Source organism: Cibotium barometz, chromosome 30 (genome assembly GCF_041138505.1).
Source record: "Cibotium barometz isolate CiBa-2024 chromosome 30, ASM4113850v1, whole genome shotgun sequence".
In the NCBI taxonomy this organism is placed as follows: Eukaryota; Viridiplantae; Streptophyta; class Polypodiopsida; order Cyatheales; family Cibotiaceae; genus Cibotium; species Cibotium barometz.
The window spans coordinates 40,334,042-40,354,114 of record NC_141075.1 but is presented as its reverse complement, the minus strand read 5'-3'; the positions used below and the strand labels follow the sequence as shown (position 1 = coordinate 40,354,114).

Below are 20,073 nucleotides of genomic sequence, written 5' to 3'. Positions count from 1 at the left end.
TCCTATGTTGGCTCTTCTAGGTATTCTCTAGTCCATGGGATGGTCCTGCCACCAGTGCACCTTGGAGTGGCTCGTCATTAGTTGCCTCTGTTACGCCCCTTTGTAGAATTAAAATTTCCATGTTCTATAGGAACGTAGGACGATTGATCATCTTCTCAATATCTTTTTTGGTGTACAGACGGTCCTCCACTTCACCCGCCATTCTGGCTAGATTATCCTCTTGACTAATTTCGGCTCCTTACCCTGTGATTGGAGTAGGTTTAAACCTCCCATCTCCTTTTGTTCAGCTCTCGCCCTTCGAGTATCGAACTCTTATTTCCTTAAGCTCAACTCTCGTAGCTATCTTTTTTAGATCTAACTCTACTTCTTTTGAGGTGGGCAAGAATACTTGACCATAGTCCTGGCCGCACTTTCCATGTCCCGTCTCATTCGGGGGGTGCCAGTGTTTGACAGCCTTGAATTTGACGTTTGGATGAGCACTTCTTGCCTTGGACCAAGTCCAGCTTGTTGACGGACCCATGCCCATAGATTGTGCTTCTTTTTCATGTGACTGGTTTGGAGACCAGAAATCCCCCGAGCGATATCAATGATACCACTGGATCTGGTTGGGGATAATGGTTTCTCCTCTTCCCCAAACACAGAATACCGCAGCCCTTCTTCCATGGACTCTTCACTCACTACTAGTTTCAACGATGGTCAGGTTCCTTAAGATACTCAAGTGAGTGCTTATTGAGTGACCTGAACCCACACTTTTTTGATAGGAAGATCCTAGGTGATGCAATGCACTATCATCAGGTGTAAGATCATCTCCGATGAGCTTCCCAGATCTTAAGTTCGTGTATGTATGATTTGGTAAGCTACTTTGATGACCCAATTAAGTTTTGATCAGATTCTGTCGATCTGTTTTTGAGGCCGTGTGAGATTGCAGAGAACAGTTCATAGCATGAAGTGTTAGAAAACAGTTCACGTCGTGAACATTTTTCTGCACTTTCACGTGTTTAATTTTTTTTTTGTTCTTGGAATCAGATTTCCATGTTACCTTGTTATGGGTGTCAATCTTTTTAAGGCCTTCATGGCATTAACTTGACTATACCAAGCTCGTGAGTCGAATTTCATTAAGACGTGAGATTACAAGAAAAATGGTTCACACCGTCGTGAAAGTTTCTAAAATGACTCACGTCGTGAACGAATTGGTTCACGCCGTGTGAAGAGTTCCGAAAAAGTTCACGTCGTGAACTATTTTTTGCACTTTCACGTATCTTAATTTTGTCAGACCTTGTGGTGTCAAAGGTGTCAGGATAATGTTACCTATTTTTGGCAAGGTAATCCTGTGAATTACACCTTTTATCGCGGCGCTGATGTTGGAAGTGGTTTGCGGCATGAAGTTATAGAAAACGGTTCACGACGTGAACGTTTTCCTGCAGTTTCACGTGGGAACTTCTCGCATCAACTAATGTGATGCTGGGTGCAAAATACTTATCCAACAGCTTCCAAAATGTTTGTGCCATGTCTAAGGACTGGAATACAAGTTCAAGGCACAATCAATGGCTCCTTTTTTTAGGTGAATTTTTGGAAAAGAAGAAAAATAGAACACGAACCTGCTTATTCACGTTGATGCTTCCAATGATGCAAATATCAAATTTAACTAGAAAAGAGAGTGAAGCTCTATTTTAAGACCCTTTCCACCACACATGTACACAACAAACACAACCAATTTCACACGATTTTTTACTTCCACACAAATCTTATCCATTCATTTCCTACACAATGCACTACCAAAATGCAAGGACAATCATGAATCTTATGCAATGGGAGCTGAAACTCCAAGCTGAAACTCCAAGAGGAAGGAAGAAACAAAGGTGTTAAGCGGCGCAAAAAATGTTATGGGCTACCACACCTCCAAGAGGGAAGTCATTGCATTCACCCAAAGGATGAGCAATAGATCACAACTATCGTAGGGCACTTACCAATGCTTCGAACTTGAGTCCCTTGAGGCCTCCAAGCTTACTTGTTAAGCTTCAAACCTCCAAGATCCACCTCCACGCTGTCCACCATAGAGTCGCTCACACTGTCGTATAAGGCAATCACTCTCTCTCACTCTCCCACACAAACATGAACCATACAAGCATAGAAGAGGCTATTAAGGCTGCCTAGGATAGACAGAAGTAGTATGCTGATAAGAAGAGAATGGATAGAGTGTTTGAAGAATCAGATATGGTCTTCATTTGAGTACGACCCAAAAAAAGTTCTTTATCTCTAGGGAAGTACAAGCTGTCTCCTAGATATTGTGGACCATACACGGTATGAAGAAAGTAGGAGATCTAGCTTATGAACTTCTTCTACCTCCCCATCTGAAGGTACATAATGTGTTTCATGTCAGTTTGCTTAAAAAGTATGTACCCAGCCAGAGTCATGTGCTAGATTGACTTTTCTGACTCAAGGTCAAATGGAACTCCAACCCGAAGAAATCCTAGATGCTCGGGAGAAGGCTCTCAAGAACAGAGTCCTTAGAGAAATTCTGGTCAAGTGGAAGTTCTAGCCTTTAGAGGACGCCACTTGGGAAAAAGAAGATCAACTGGTAAAGGATTACCCCCACTTTGCGAGATGAGGACATCTTGCATTTTTTAAGTGGGGTAGGATGTAAGATTCCTCCCTCCAACTTTTGATGATGTAAAGATGTAAGAGCCTCCCCTTTAGTCTCTTGTAATCATTCCCCCCTTTTAGAATGGAAAAAGATCTTGTTTTACCTTGTTTTGGTCTAGAGAGAGAAAATATTCTAGAGAGAGATAATAAAAAGTTTAAATATTTTTGGATAATTAGATGGGAAAAGAGAAATTCCTAGCATATTTAATTAGTGGATATTTTATTTAAATTCAAAGATAAATTTTAGATAAATTTATTTTGTCTATGAGAAATATTTAAATGATAAAGGAGGAATTCCTATGACATTTGGAATTCAATCATTTAGATGGGAAAAGAGAAATTTCTAGCATATTGAAATTAATGGATATTTTATTTAAATTCAAAGATAAATTTTAGATAAATTTATTTTATCTATGAGAAATATTTAAATGATAAAAGAGGAATTCCTATGACATTTGGAATTCAATCATTTAGATGGGAAAAGAGAAATTCCTAGCATATTGGAATTAATGGATATTTTATTTAAATTCAAAGATGAATTTTAGATAAATTTATTTTATCTATGAGGAATATTTAAATGATAAAAGAGGAATTCCTATGACATTTGGAATTCAATCATTTAGATGGAAAAAGAGAAATTCCTAGCATATTGAATTAATGGATATTTGATTTTAGATGAATTTATTTTATGAGAAATATTTGATGATAAAAGAGGAATTCCCATGATATTGTAATGCAAATAATCAAATGCAAAAAGAGGAATTCCCATGATAATTGAGGTCCAAGAAATTAAATGAGAAAAAATCAATTTATGATTATTTATCAAAAGTGGAAATATGGGTAGAATTGATTTCTATAAATCCCATGAATTCTTCTATTCCAAAAGAGGAATATTGAATATAATTCATTTGAGAAATTGAGAAAGGATATGGAAATAGTCGTCGAGAAAAAGAACCTTTATGTAGGCCAAGCAATTAGCAGAAATTTAGAAAAAGTCCCATTAACAGTATCAAAGTAGTAAAAACTACTAAATGAGAATAGGATGTGGAACGAATGTGATAAAATGTAAATGGGATGTGATAAGATGTAAATGGGATGTGAATGGAAGGTGACTTAGCCTACGAACTTCTTCTGCCTCCTCATCTCAAAGTTCATAATGTATTTCATGTAAGCCTTCTAAAGAAATATGTGCCAAGCCCAAATCATGTGCTTGATGATGAAATCCTAACCTCTTCAACCCAAGGGCAGATGGAACTCCAACCTGAAGAAATTCTTGATGTTCGAGAAAAGATTCTCAGGAACAAAATTCTTAGAGAATTATTGGTAAAATGGAAGTTCTATCCTTTTGAAGATGCGACTTGGGAGAATTTTTGGTAAAATGGAAGTTCTATCCTTTTGAAGATGCGACTTGGGAGAATGAAGCCAATTTGTTGTGGGATTACCCCCAGTTTGCGAGATGAGGGCATCTCGCGTTTTTCAAGTGGGAGAGAATGTAAGATTCCTCCCCAGCCTCTCAAGATGTCCACTTCCCTTGTAAAATCAAATCCCTCTTTAGAAATATAAAAGATCTTGTTTCTACTAGTTTTGGCCTAGAGAGAGAAAATCTTCTAGAGAGTGGTAATTCAATTTTTAACTTGGTGGTAGAGGATGAGGAGGCTGTAGGTGGAGTACAAGGGGAGGGCGCAACGGTGGAGGGGTTTGTAAGCATAGTATACAGTGGTCTAGGCTAGCCACCCCAGTAAAGTGAGGGTGGTAATAGAGTGCAAAGAGGAGTATGAGTACGAAAAAATGCCATTGCATACTGAAAGCTCAATGGATGCATTGGTGTCTATGGCTTGCTCATAGTCCAAGAGCATTAGGGGAAATATGGACTACCAAAAGGGCCCTTTAGGATTAATTTTAATGATATTTTAATCAAGTTTTGACTAATGGGAGCACTTTTCATGAACCTTACACTGGCTATGATTGCAGGATCTGGGATTTTTCGCCAAGCCCTGATCCAATTTAGCAGTTGTTGTCTTTGTGCTTGAATACTGCCAAATGTTGCTGGATTGAATATAGGAAAGTTGTAGCAGAGATATGAGAATCCTTGTCTTTGGCATCTTTAAACTCCAGTGGTGTCCATCTCCTCTTGATAGGCATGTAGAGTGGATCCACTTGTAGTGTTGGTGGCGCACTCATGTAAATGCTGTTGTATTCAGGCACTCATGTAAATGCTGTTGTATTCAGGCACTATTAAGAATTCCTTTCTCCATGCAGGTTGCACTCCAAAATCCGGCAGCTATGGTGCTTCTTCATTTGTGTGGATGGTGGTGTATCCTCCTGTGATGTGTGCACCGGATGATGTCGCCTCCTCCATCTTCTGTAACTATAACTGATCATGAAAGTGACCAGCTATGGTGCTTCTTCATTTGTGTGGATGGTGGTGTATCCTCCTGTGATGTGTGCACCAGATGATGTCGCCTCCTCCATCTTCTGTAACTATAACTGATCATGAAAGTGACCAGGAGAATTTCCAACAAGTCTGAGAGATGGGGGTTCGCAAGCCTTGTGTGTTTGGTGACATTTGCCCACAATGTTTCCTCTCGTGCTAATGGAGGTAATTATTCTAATTCTGGATGGGTGGCATGGAGAGGGTACAGTACATAGTGTTGCCGTGTGCGTGTGATTGCAGAATATGCCTCTGGAAGAATCTTGCTAGTAGGATCGGACGGAGTAATCTACATTAGCACCTTGAACATAAGCTTTGCTTTAATAGTGAATTGCTTATTATATAAACTCTTCATATTCTGTAGCTGTCAAGGAATCCAAAACATTATTGTCAGTGTAAGGCGTAACATTATCAACTGGCAATAGATTACGTACCACCAACTGGAGATCATCGCCGCCACTTCCATCATCCAATTCAACAACTCGCATATCACCTTCCCCTATGACATCACCCTCGAAGAGGCCTACGAGGTGGTGAAGGCCTTCTTTCTCTCCAAACAGCCGATGTGAGACCCCGATGATGACAATGGCAATGACGAAAGCAACAATCCTCCTGCTGGAGTACTTCCCCCCACCTCCCAATCTCCCCCTCAGCACCCTACACCTCACCCACATTCCCACTCTCATCCATGCTTTAGTTCTTACCCACATCTTGTCTAAACACCCAGTGTGAGACCCCAATGATGACAATGGCAATGATGAAGGCAACAAACCTCCTTGCTGGAGCAGATCCCCCTGCCTCCCAACATCCCCCTCATCACCCTCCACCTCACCCACATTCCCACTCTCATCCAGGCTTTAGTTCTCACCCGCCACCCCACCCACACCCGCCACCTCATTGGTGCCCACTTATAACACTCCCTCCAACCACCCACCCTCCATGCCAAACTCCTCGAGGGCAACAGCTTCCTTTCTTCAACCTCTTCACTCGCAACCCTTCCACTCTTTCCCTCGCCTCATATAACTCCTCCTCATGTTCCCTCGCCACCCCCTTCACCAACACCACCATCATTCCCTTCCTCCCTCTATCTTAGATTGGGACCACCTTGCTCCCCGCAAATGTCCCTTGTACATCAGCATGCCCACCCCCTCTCATAGCCACCTCGCTTGGCACCCCCCCCCCCCCCATCAACACCCTCAACCCACTGACATCCTTTCACTCACCCTCCTGGAGGAGGGTGAAATTCCACCCCAACCCCCATAGGATCACAAGGAGGTGGACCCCCCATCAATCCCTTGAATTGGCACGATCGCTTGGAGACCGCATCGAATTTAAGCAGGCAATACGCATCCTACTAGGTCGGCAACTCCATCAAGCGCCCCTAACCAAGATAACGGACCACATGGAGATTCATGTCTCTACATCAATGCCAAGAACAATACATGGAAGCACCAATACCCGCACCGACGTGGCGGCTACATCCGGCCCCACTCTGATGCTCGATCCCTCACGTTCGATCTTATGGGTGAGGACCCAATTTGGCAGCAGGCGGCGACCCTTTCTACTCAAGCTGCACATTTGGGCTGAGTATCATAAAGGCCCTTGCAACCTCTACATCAACCCAGCTTACCTCCTCGGAGCTGTTCCATACCAAACAAAAAGAGAATTTAAATAAAACATTTACATGCCACAATCGTGGTAGATAGCATGTACGTGGTAAATATATATAAGGATCGTACTATAGTGATATAGTACGTTCGTGCTTCTATAGCACTATCATGGTATAGCATGCTTTTTTAGCACTATAGTGATATATCAGGTTCATGCTTCTATAACACTATCGCGATATAGCATGTTTGTGCTTCTCTCTATAGCACTATCGTGATATAGTACGGTGATGTGTATATGATCACGATCATTATATAGCACGTTCAGTATATATACCACATATAATATAAATCGTGTTTTAAAGCTGTGCCATGGTAGGTCTGTATCATGGAGGTGAGAGAGGAGACGGCGTTGGAAACCAGAACAATAAAATATATAAAAAGCTTTCGATTCATTCCTCAACTATCTTTATCGGTGCAATTTTAAAACTTTTAGTGACGACGTTTTTTCCACCATGTAAAGGGTTTGTTAAAAAAAACCAACCCATAAAAGAAAACATGTAAAAATCTAGAATTTACACAAACGAACTCTTTGCAATTTAACGGAGTTTCTATAGAACAAACTCCTCTTTATTAAGAGAATTGCACATTTGGATCATGTTAGGAGAGGATGGCTTTATTGATCCCATACTTGATATTATTTTGTGTTCACACAATGATCTCTGCCGAATTATTGGTGGGCTTGGTAGCTTGTTATTAGTACATTCTCCGTTGTCGACACACCGGCACAAAGAGCGCGAGCACTAGCTGGCGAGGATGGACTGCGCCTCTTGCTCGTACTGGAACTTGACGCTGGAGACGTAGGAGTCATCTGCCTCGAAGATGAAGATGCCGGGCAGGTCGCCACTGGAGTGCAGCTGCTGGCAAGCTGACAGGGCGTTCTCCGGCGTAGGTCCCACGCCCGCCGCCGTGCTGAAACTGGCCAACACCTTGCCGCCGCTGTACGTGGACGCGGCAGTGTTGTAGTAGTCCACGTATTGGGAGGGTGTGGTGCTGGAATCGTAGGTGTAGAACTGGAAGTTAACGTAGTCGATGACACTGCTGTATTGGGCCCACAGCGCGGTGTAGTAGGACGCCACGCTCTCGAAGGGAGCGATGGATGCGACGGCGATGACGTTCTGCTGCTTCAGCTGCGTGATGAGCTGCCCGATGCACGACACGAAGTCGTCTTGCGTTGTGTCGTCGAAGTGCTCGTAGTCTACGTCGATGCCGTCCAGATGGTAGGTCTGTATCATGGAGGTGAGAGAGGAGACGGCGTTGGAGACCCAGGAGGACACGGAAGTGGGATTGAACTCGGCTGGATTGCCGTTCACCGTGTCTCCTCCTAAGCTGACCATCACCTTCACATTGCTGTACTGAGACTTGATGGCCTGGACGCTCTCGGGGGTGAGGTCTGCGGTGTTCCAGAAGGGGCTGAACACGCCGTTAGTGAAGGCGCCGCTGCTGTAATCGATGGCAAAGGAGAGGATGAAGTGGACCTCCACCGCACTGTTGATGGGTACGTCAGCTAAGGTCACGCCCGTACTGTACTGGGCGCCGATGTACTCCCTGAACACCTTGCCATTGCCGCTTGACGAGGGAGGGCTGCTGCTGGTGGTGGGTGCAGAGATGCATACTTGCTGCCCGATCTGCAGGTCGTTGCAGTCGATGCCGGAGTTCCACTGCTCAAAGTCGCTGAGCGTGATGCCGTTGTTCTGCGCGATCTGGTAGCACGTGTCGCCGGACTGCACCGTGTACGTGGTGCAGGACGTCGATTGTGCGAGCCCCGTATAACCGCCACCTGCACAAGAAGTCATGGACAGAATTCGTTATAAGGGGCGTGTGATTGGTGTAGTAATCTGCTATTATAGAGCGTGAGTTGCAATAATGGAGGAAAAATAGGTAGAAGAAGTTATACATGAGATGCAGAGGGCAACAGAAAGGCCCAACAGCAACGCCGCCGACGGAGCCATAGCTGCAGCTAGCTGGTGGTTAAAATTAGCGCCTGCCCTTGGAGGCAGCTGGATTATAATGTCAAAAGCTTTGCTACGTATAAGACCACGTAGGGAAGGGATGAAGAGATGAATCAGATCTGGGTGTAATGATAAATGCTGTTCGACTAAACGGTCGTTCCCCCTTATAAAGTCTTCGGGTCCTGCAGGCCCCTCACCCACCACCAGTTATCTAGAACAAGACGCCTTCAACAACGCTCACCATCGCCAACCATCGCCACCAGTTTTCTAGAACAAGACGCCTTCAACAACGCTCACCATCGCTACCGTCGTAACCGGTAACGCGGCTTCACACTTTTTTTGACTTGACTCAATGGTCTCAAATCGTTTGCAACACTATCTGTGTTGTTAGCAACTTTCATACGTTATCACAAAAACCACACGTTTTTAACACGATGGGGAACCCTTCTTATTAGGGCTTTTTACCCTTCTTCACATAAAGCCATTCTCCAAATCCAGTCCTCAGTTCTGAAGATCTTAGGGCTTTTTACCTTAAGGGCATCAAAAGCCTTTGAATAAGGGCATCAAAATTTCATCAAAAGCCTTTCCGCCGATAAGGGCATCAAAATTTTTGCCTTTCAAAAGAAAATGCTTCTATTGAAAAAATTATTAAGGATGCCCTTCGGTATTATCAAAACCACGAGCACTTAAAAGCATCAATTTTTTTACCTTTCCAATAAGGTAGTTTTTTTATCCTTGAGATAGAGGTATCAAAATTTTTACCCTTCAAAAGAAATGCTTCTATTTTCATATTATTAAAACCACGTGCATTATCAAATTTAAATGTTTTTCTACCAATAATAAAGGAACGTTTTAAGGAATGCTATGTTTCCTCTCTCTCCTCCCTGCGCTGAAAATAGTGAGACTCTATTATTGCTACATTTCCTCTTTCTTCCCCTCTTGCACTAGATCAAAACTTGAGGTTCACAATTCTTTTCTGATTGATATGTGCACAAAATGGAAGACTAGGAAGCACTTACCATAGCTTCAACCTATCTTGGTTTGAAGACCATAACATAGTTGGTTGCAAATATTGGTGCATGTAACGTGGGTGGGTTTAGGGCACCCTAGGTTCCTATTGAGAACTCATCAAGGACGTCCTCCTCATCTTCGGGAATATGGCTTTGGAAAAAAGAAAAATCTTCTCGTGCCTCGTTCATGGTGGTGATATCAGTCCTACATGGGTAAGCCATATGGATAGTCCAAATGATGGTGGCTTTTACCAATGTGAGCGAGGGCTTATTTGAAGTAAGAGTCGACTATGTGGTGTAGTCAAAGCATGGTCGAATCCACACTTATAGCATGTGCATATCCATAAGGATTTACATAGGGGTTTGACAAGAAATTTGGAGTGCTTGGAGCACTAGGGGGATTTGGTGTAGGAGGGCTGTGCACTCCATAATATGGTGTGGACCTTTGCATGGGTGGTCTATGCACCATATGGTTGAGCTCTCTTGCTCGTTGTTACACCATGAATTTCAATAGAGAGGTGTAGTCTATGGGTGAAGCCAGTTCAAGATACCCATAGGGATCATAATCGATTACTCATATGGGTCTTGTTAGTCATAAGACTCATAGCTCTCGATGAAAATGGGCAGAAATTAAAAGGGTTGAGGCTAATAGCCAAAAAATAGGTTAAGTATCTCGGAGAAACTCTTAGTCTCAAGGAGGATCATTCAACTAGAAGGGTCCAAGCTAAGTCTAATCTCCTTGAACATGTTAGCAAGAGTCTAGATCCAGATAGGGCTAAATGGTTGGAAAGGGATATTGAACTAGAGAAATGATGGGAGACTCTCTTAAAGCTGGGGAGAGAGAAATCCCCTGGTTGGGATGGGCTATCTATGGAGTTTTTTATTGCCTTTTGGCCCTCTCTAAAGGAGTTTGTTTGGAGAATGTGTACAGATGCCTTTAAATCAAGCAACTTGGAAAGGGACTTAAAGGAAGAGCTAGTGAATCTTATCCTAAATAGAATGCTTGTGATAAGTTTAATTACTGGAGGCCTATTACTTTGCTAACTCTTATATATAAAATTCTAGCCAAAGTCATTGCCATTAGAACCACCCTTGCTCTCTAGGAGGTTATTTCTGAAAAACAGCATGGTTTTATAAGAGGGGGTCCATATATGAGAGATATATGATAATATTTATGCTGCTATGCTAGGGAGGGATGTTGAGGACTAAGCAAAAATGTATTCTCTTGCAGTTAGACTTGGAAAAGGCATATGATAGGGTGATTTGGTCATTTGTGGCCAGAGTGATGAAAAAAATGAGGTTTGGCTTCAGAATGTCTTCCTGCATATACGCTCTTACCTTGGGAGAGAAGTCTAACTTACATTGAATGGGAGAATTGTTGGGGGATTTGAGGTAAATAGATCAGTGAGATAGGGCTATCCCCTTGCTCCCCTACTTTTTGCTATTGCCTCTCACCCCGTGATTGGGGCCCTAGAGTAGGCCTCTTCTGAAGGGAGGGTAACTCGATTAAATTTGAACAATGGGGAGAAATTGGTTATTCAATGTTTTGCTGATGACGCTTTACTCTTCTTGTTGGAAGCTGATCATTAGGGCCAAAAATGCCTAAAAAGGGGCCCTTTACTATTGTCGTGATTAAGAAAAGAGCCAAAGAGAGTGTGCCACATGCACAAGAATATGGTATTCTTGTCTCCTCTACTTTGGAGGTAGTAGAGTCCATTTCGAGTTTTTTTCCTCTAATTTAGTCCCGAAAATCTCCAAATTTCGACGGATTATGGTGGTCCCTAGGATCCATTATACTGACAAAAGCTATCAAAAGATTTGAAAAAAGATGGCATGTAGTTAATGCCGAAATTTTTGAAGTTTGGACAAACTACCTCCAATATTTCTTTTGGCGCGCATACCCATTCTTCTTCTCAACGTCTAGAAGCTCTCATCTTCTAGCTCTCTCTCATCTTTTTTTTGACCTCAGTGAGCTTCATTGCATCTTCTAGCTCTCTCTAATCTCTTTTTCGACCTCATTGAGTTCCATTGTCTCATTCTCTTGCTTCTATTCTATATGGAATCCACAAGACGTCCTTCTCGTTCAATAAACTCTTGTGTTGTATACAACAAAAGGGATGATGGAACGTGGGAACCCAAGAGTTTCACTGTAAACGATTGGGTTACTATGTTGCCCTCATGCAAGGATCTCACAAGATGAAAATAATGAAAAAGAGGATACAAATTACCATTGGAATGGACGCATTGCTACTTTCAAGGTTACATCTGAAGGCTGGTTTGCTTAGGTCCAACATGTTTTCATGGCAAGGGATATGTACTTACCTCCAACTCAACATATTCCTATGCAAGCACATTGTAAGTTATAGTTCAATTTTGCAAATATGTTTTTTCTTTTAATACAAGTTTTAACTTCAGATATCTTTCCCTCAACAAGTTTTGAGTGGCAGCTTGTGAAGAGCTTCAGTAGTACTTTCCAAGCCATCTACAAAGAATTTGCAGAGCTCATGTCTGGTGACCAAAATGCGACTTTTTTTAGTAAGAGTAATCTTTTTGTATACTACGCACAGTACATTGTATGGGCAAATTGAGGATTTAGCAATGCCAAGCCTTTCTTCTGTTAATTGGGACGCGACAGTGCAGAACTTCAAACGTAAAATATCCTAGGATATTCAAAAGGCCATGACTCTGGGAAGGGTCTCGAGGAGGATACGGTTATCATGGTTCATGCCTCTACATGTCTTTGTGGCTTGCTTCAAAGACGCAGAGTTATAGAGGACAAAGGCATCATGGCTAAGCAGAGCATTTGGACAACATTATAGGACTGTTTTGGAAATCTACAGAGGATGACCATAAGGGTGACTACATAAGGTGCAATGTATACCCTCAATCCTTGGCTTTGTCTTACAATATCTCTCGACAATCTCTTACTATGGGTTATGATTATAGGAGATACAAACTTAAGTTGGGTGTCTGGGAACCTTTGGATTCTTATATAGATTGCATGTCATTTAGGTTTGAGTTGCAGGTTATTCCACATCCTGAAAGAAAGGAGGTTATTTAGGTTTGAGTTGCAGGTTATTCCACATGCTGAAAGCAAGGAGTTTAATGTTACCTCTCAGTGGACATTAAAAGATGTTAGGGAAACCTTGGAGTTTCTTGACAACACCACCCCTAGTTATAAATTCAAGGTCAATGGTACTACAATTGGAAGAAGAGCTGAATGATCTATATCTTGTATGAGTTGTTTACCTCCAAGTGTTGTAATCTTTGAGCCATGACTGAATAGACAATTTACATTTTTCTTGACCATTGTCATTTGTGAACAAACATTTAGTGGATAACTACATCTTTCATAAACGAATTGTGATTTACATACAATAAATGGTACAAATACATCTTGCGAGTTACAAAATGTCACTGCGTATGTGTGAAGTTACAAAATATTCTAATGCTCTTGATCTTCACTTTGTTTATTTAGGCTCCCATACTTTGCCTGCTCTTGATCTTCACTTTGCTTATTTGGGCTCCTAGACTTTTCTTGCTCTTGGGCTTCACTTGGTTTTTTTGGACTCCCAGACTTTGCTTCCTCTTGTCCTTGAGCAAGAACAACACCGAAGTTGAGGGGCTTTTGAGCAAAGGGGTTTTTTGCATGAGATTTCTTTTGTGAGGTCCTCTTTGGCCGAGATGTCTTCTTTGCAGAGAGGATTTCTTTGCAATGGTCTCCTTTGAGGCCTTTTGCATCTTCTCAAATTTTAAAGGAGAATGCACTGGCAAACCCTTGCCTTTGCCTTTCGGTCTTCTCAGCTTCTCCCAAATATCATAATTATGCGAGCCTTCAAGCTTCTTGATGTGAAGCAATGAAGAGCTCTCACCTGTGGTTGCCATAGCAATATGCAACCTGTCAATGCCTGACTCCCTGCAAGTGTGCAAACATTGCACCAAAAAGCACACAAAGTGCTCACAGTTGTTCTCCCAAGCTTTATCTCCCACTGCGGAAGCACAAATGCAACTTTTCTCCCACTTTATGTGATGAAATCACCAAAATCTGGTTGCTGCAGATTTTGGACAGCACCTTAAATGTGCTCTGTTGCCCTTCCAAAGTACTGTACAGCAGTACCAAGTGCTCACCAATGATGTACCAAACCTGTACCGGCAAGTACAGCAGCTGAAATTGAACCTTTTGGTCACTCAAAACAGTGTACAGCCATGCCAAAACTTGCACAAAGCTGTGCCAAATCTGTACTAGCAGGTACAATAGCAATAAATGCTCTCCTGGCTGTCCAAATGAGTGAAAATCAGACTTTTACAGTCCTGTATACTGCATACAACAGTCCCGAACAGAAATTGGGCAAAAGCCCCTTGACTGCAAGCTGATTTTTTGAGGATTCAAGAGCCTAATCTCCTGGAGGAGGAGAGTCGAGATTTACATGTGTAATTGCTTTGTCCAATATAATCTCAATACATCTCTCTCTTATCCACCAAATATAAGATTCAGGGTATTTTTTGCAACACTGTAAAAAAAAGTGTTCTAAGAAAAATAATGTACAAATACATTAAGAGCAATGCAAAGGATTCTCTGGGGTTCTTGCATTGACTTGTTGTTTTAACAACTTAAAATCTATTGTCCTACAAGCATTTGCAATCACCCTCCATCCACAACTAGTACTGTCAGAGTGAATTGGAACCTGAAATAATAGTGTAATTAGAAGAAAGCCATCTTCAAACGAAGAAACATCCTAACTAAATTCTCAATACCTCTTGCTGAAGATAATTGAATGGCTTCTCTGGATCTGCAAGGTCTTCATAATTCTTCTCTAAATATGCTAATACAATTTTGCAAGTACTGCAATAAAGAGTAAATCAAACAAGTACAATGTTTGTAACAAAATTGTGATAGTTGATGAAAAGAGATACTGTGATAGTTGATGAAAAGAGATACTTACATTTTACATTGACCATGCATACCAGCTAAGGAGTTCATGAAAGTAACATCTCTATCCAAAACATCAATGAGTATAAGACTCCAATGGTGACTGCAAATAAAACAATAGTAAGAAAATATCTACTCACATGAGTTATGAATTTAAAACTATTAAAAAATACTACCTTTCAACATATGGGATGAATATATAATAGTTTCTCAGGCTGTCATATGCCCTAAAAAACACTTCAATATTTGATCCTGTCTTTAAAAAGATATCACTTGATATTAGAGGATCAACCACAAATATGCTGCTTGAAACCTCTGTGGTGGGCATTGTAGAAATGTATGCCCTGCAATCAAAGATAGTATTAAGTATGCAAAAAGGAGAGAAAAGGACAAAACTGTGGCTAAAGAATGATGCTTACCTCATGCAACAGAATAATATAGAGTCTGATATTTCAATATATGTCTTCTCTAACATCACTTTGTCCTTAGGTGAAATGCTCACGTAATATTCATTCTAAGGGCTGGAGGAGACATTGATAATCATTTGACCAAATACCTTGCCCATTCCATCATGACTCTTAGCACCAAGTCTCTTAACTTCCTCTTTATAAAAATTATCCTCCCTCTCGAGAAGCATGTGTTTGACATGCTCCTCATAGATCTCTTTTTGGTCAAGTGCTTTTCTTGTTTCATACTCATGTGTAACATCTTCAATAGTAGGCTCTTCAGCTTTGCGGGATCTCTAAGGAGGAATTGTCAAGATATCAAAGGCTCTAGCATCTGTGGTAGGAAGTGGCTTGAGAACTTTATCAAATCTATACCTAAGCTTGCTCACCACTAAGAAATCCTTGTTCATTAAAGTGACCCTGTGTGCATGTGTAGCAGCAATAAAGGCACCATTCATGAAATCTATAAGAAAGTCTTTAGCCGCTTCTTGCAAGCACCACACTGTAGAACCTTGCCAGTTTTTGTATGGGGTATTACTTTTAGTCAAGAGACCAATCCTATCACAGATTTGCTTTACTACCCACATGAAGGCAGCCCTTGGGATAAGACTATGAGTGTCATCTTGGGCCTTCCTAATCTCTAAAAAACACCTCTTCATATAATACCATCTTGACCTTCTTTTCTTCTTAGGACTGGGTGCAGTAGCAACCTGTGCTATCTTTGGATCTTCAGTATATACTTTCCTTGCAGTTTTCTTTATCCTTGCCATAGATTGCAAACTGAGAAATATTTGAGAAACCCTGCAAACACTAGTCAAAATCCTTTCTAAATTAAAAGAAGACCCTCAAACAAAAAGAAATAAAGAAAGAATGTACATGGCCAATGGTTTCGAAAAGGCACACCAAAAGGATGTCCCAAACAAAAGCAAGAAAAATTTGTTCCATATACTTATATGCTAAGCGTAGTCTAGGCTAGTAAAAGTCACTCACAATCGGGTGGGGGAAATAGCCTACCGACACAGTGTATTCGTGCTCTATCCAACTCATTGAAAAAAAAAAAAAAACGTGTACACATACGTGTGGTTCTTCTCTGCATTTGGCGTCATGTGGCCTTGTACAAGTCTTTGATTCAGCAAAGCAAGACACAAAGTCTTTGCGATTGTAATAACGTATTAACGTTGCCAACGAGTGAGTCAAAAAGGTGAATGAGTCTGCAGTCAAAAAGGTGAATGCACCACCAAAGCCGCGTTACGGTGGCGATGTCGATCGTGAGGACCCGGAGGCTTTATACAGACTAGGTAGTTGCCTTTTGGTATTGTCCAACCTCCCGTGTAGGCGCTTCAGCTAGTAGCTATGGCGCCGTCGACGGCGTTGCTATTGGGGCTCTGTGTTTCCCTCTGCATTTCATGTATAACGGCTTCTACCTGTATTGCAATTTGCCGCCATTAGCTGCTTTGCGAGCCTCGTGCAATCATATAGTAGATCATCACCATAATTACACGCCCCCGGCCACAGGATCACTGATAAATCAAACTGTCTGTGTGCAGGTAGCAATGGCAAGGTGTTCAGGGAGTACATCGGTGCCCAATTCACGGGGGTGACCTTCAGCGACGTACCCATCAACAGCTCGGTGGGCGAGTTCCACTTCATCCTCGCCTTCGCTATCGACTACACCAGCAATGGCTCCGCTTCCACAGACGGCCAGTTCAGCGCCTTCTGGGACACCGGAAACCTCACCCCCGACAGCGTCCAGGCCATCAAGTCTCAGAACAGCAACGTGAAAGTGATGGTGAGCTTAGGAGGCGACACGGTGAACAGCAATTCAGCCGAGTTCAATCCCACCTCCGTGTCCTCCTGGGTCTCCAACGCCGTCTCCTCTCTCACCTCCATGATACAGACCTACCATCTGGACGGCATCGACATAGACTACGAGCACTTCGACGACGCAACACAAGACGACTTCGTGTCGTGCATCGGGCAGCTCATCACGCAGCTGAAGCAGCAGAACGTCATCTCCGTCGCATCCATCGCTCCCTTCGACGGCGTGGAGTCCTACTACACCGCGCTCTGGGCCCAATACAGCAGTATCATCGACTATGTTAACTTCCAATTCTACAGCTACGATTCCAGCACCACACCCTCCCAATACGTGGAGTACTACAACAATGCCTCATCCACGTACAGCGGCGGGAAGGTGTTGGCCAGTTTCAGCACGGCGGCGGGCGTGGGACCGACGCCGGAGAACGCCCTGTCAGCTTGCCAGCAGCTACAATCCAGTGGCGACCTGCCCGGCATCTTCATCTTCGAGGCAGACGACTCATATGTCTCTAGCGTGAAGTTCCAGTATGAGCAAGAGGCGCAGGCATTGCTCGCCAGCTAGCTGTGCTCTTTGTGCCCCTAAATGGTAAACGTAATAAGTTATCAAGCCCACCAATAATGTGTCAACCAATCGGTATAAAAACGCAGATCCATAAATAAGAGGAGCGTCTCACGCAGACTTGCTTAGTCCCAAAACGTGGCCATTAATTAACTGTTGTTGTCGTGTATAAATTTCCCATTTAAATGTTTTTTTCGGCAAGAGGGGAAAAAGATGAGGGCATTAGTCATCTTAGGGATGGGGAGAAGAGGTTTGTTGCCTGTCCATTGGTAAGCACAGATGTTGAAGGCGGAGGGGTTGTTTAGCTTCTAGGTCTCCTGCTGATCCCATTTCGAGGTTCTGCTTTGCACGAGGTCCAGCTCAGGGGTCCTGCAGTCGAATTTAGCCACAAGTTCAGCTCTTGAGAGCCAGGTTCCGAGATGTTGATCTCTGAGATCTGCCCAGGTTACAATGCCTCTCTTGTGAAGGTTTAGCGCTATTTGGGCTTCCTCTGGTTGAAGGGGGGGGAAAGGGAGACTGGACCACCAGCAGGAGTCCCAGGCCAGAGCGCCTTTTGAAATGCGGAGGTTTGGGGCTGGGTTTAGGAACATTTTGATGTTATTCCAAGCTTTCCATATTGAGGACACTAGTTGACTGCCTTTGGGAGAGATGGGGAACTTGGAAATAACTATGGTTGAGAGGGGCAGGTTGTTCCATTTATTGACGCCCGTGATGACAAACCTGGGGGTATCCTTGATGAGAAGTTGAGCCCAGTCTTCAGAGGGGTTAGCACATGCTCTTATGATCCACTTAGCTGCCATTCTATTGGCAGTGATCCTGATATCCTGAATACCTAGTCCTCCCTTTGCTTTAGGGGTGGTGCAGATATCCCACTTGACTTTGGGTATGCTCTTGTTCCAAGGGTCGCCGCCCCAGAGAAAGTTCCTACACAGCTTGGTAAAGTTGCTGAGGTCAGAATCTGGTGGCCTCCAGCAGATGATAAAATAGATGGTATAGGGCAGAATGAAGTGGTTGAGAACCATGATCCTCCCTGCCAAAGTAAGCTGTTTTCTTTTCCATCTCAGAAGCTTGTTGTCTATTTTTTCCATGACCCACTGCCATCTTTGTCTTAGAGTGACCTTAAAGCCCATAGGTATTCCTAGGAGCCTGAAGATCTCACCGTCCTGGATGAGATTGCAGCTGCTTCCTTAAGCCAGTCAGGCGGTGGTTCTATGAGTGATTTGATGCCTGTTTTATAATGGTTGATTGAAGAACCTGAGGCCATGCAATAGATTTGTAAGCATTCCCAGAGAGCCTTTATACTTCCTTCTTCATTAGCTATCAAGCAATTAGTGTCATCAGCAAACATTTGTGTGCACATCTGATCTCCATTAGGGAGCTTTATTCCAGCTATCTCTCCTTTTTTCATCTTGTCCTTGATGAGCCAGTTGAGGCCGTCTGAGGCTATGGCATATAAGAGGGGGGCTAAACGGGCAACCTTGTCTGATGCTCTTTTGAAGCGGGAAGGGGGCAGAGAGCTCTCCGTTGTAGATTATCTTGGCTTTGGCATTGCCGAAGAGGGTTTTGACCATGTGGGTGAAATGGGGTCCCAAACCCATATCCCTTAGAGATTGGAGGATGAAGTCCCAATGGATTCTGTCATATGCTTTTTCAAAGTCGATCTTTATGAAGAGAAAATCTTGATTGGTTTTCTCTGCATATTCAAAGCCTTCCCAAAGTACTATGATGGCATCTAGGATGTATCTGCCCTTGATGAATCCTTTCTGTTCCTTATTTATCCAGCTATTCATGTGCTCAGTCAGACGGTGGGCAAGGGCTTTGGCGATGATCTTGTACACATTGTTAAGCATGGTAAGAGGTCTCCAGTTTCCTACGTCCTCCTTAGGGCCTTTTTTGTGAATAAGCTTGATAAGGCCTTGATTAGATTGGGTGGGCAATGCTCCGTATTTGATCGCTTCTTGCCACACTTGGAGGATGGGGTCTACTAATACCTCGCTGAAGGTTTAGTAGAATTCAGCAGCCAAGCCGTCTTCCCCTAGGCTTTTATCAGGTTTGAGAGATAATATTACCTCTTTTATTTCCTCGTGGGAGATGTCCCGCTCCAAAACTTTTGCTAGATTTGGAGGAACAGTGACTTCCCTTGCATCTTTGATGGTCTGCATGGCCTTCAGCTTGCTTTGAGAGGGGGGTCCTGCTTCAAGGAATATATCCCTATAGTAGTCAGTTAGGAGCTGCTTGTTCTCCTCGTGGTTGCTAGCCTTAACTCCATTCTTGAAGCAGAGGAGGGGGAGGTGTTCTTGTCTTTGTTTCACTTTTAGCATCTTGAACATTTCTTTGCTCGGTCTATCTGCTTTGCCTGCCCACCAGTCTGGTGAAGAGCTTGGCTTGCTGGAGGGCTATTTCCTCCTCCCTTTTAATTTGAGCTCTGATCTGGTTAAGATTTCCAAGGTTGGTAGAAGACTCCTGCATCCGAAGCTGCGATTGGAGATTTCTGAGCCTGCTGCTGGTCCTGTGGGCTGTAACCTCCTTCCTTACTTGCTTTAGGAGGTTTTGAGTGGATTTGATGGCGAGGTTCCAAGCTTTAACCGGGGGGAGGTTATAAGAGAAGAAGGATTTC

General features: G+C 43.0%; 2 protein-coding genes across 2 annotated transcripts; one reads left to right on the top strand and one right to left on the bottom strand.

Moving 5' to 3' along the window:
* Nucleotides 1-7,272: 7,272 nt before the first annotated feature.
* Nucleotides 7,273-8,851, bottom strand: LOC147621484 (chitinase 2-like). The gene is made up of 2 exons (XM_086824233.1): nucleotides 8,639-8,851; nucleotides 7,273-8,521 (listed from the first exon to the last, which is right to left on the bottom strand). The coding sequence occupies exons 1-2, from the start codon at nucleotides 8,691-8,693 to the stop codon at nucleotides 7,485-7,487; spliced, it is 1,092 nt and encodes a 363-aa protein (XP_086680359.1). The 5' UTR covers nucleotides 8,694-8,851; the 3' UTR covers nucleotides 7,273-7,484.
* Nucleotides 8,852-16,355: 7,504 nt separating this feature from the next.
* Nucleotides 16,356-17,587, top strand: LOC147621483 (chitinase 2-like). The gene is made up of 2 exons (XM_086824573.1): nucleotides 16,356-16,487; nucleotides 16,627-17,587. The coding sequence occupies exons 1-2, from the start codon at nucleotides 16,433-16,435 to the stop codon at nucleotides 17,457-17,459; spliced, it is 888 nt and encodes a 295-aa protein (XP_086680699.1). The 5' UTR covers nucleotides 16,356-16,432; the 3' UTR covers nucleotides 17,460-17,587.
* The last annotated feature ends 2,486 nt before the right edge of the window (nucleotides 17,588-20,073 follow it).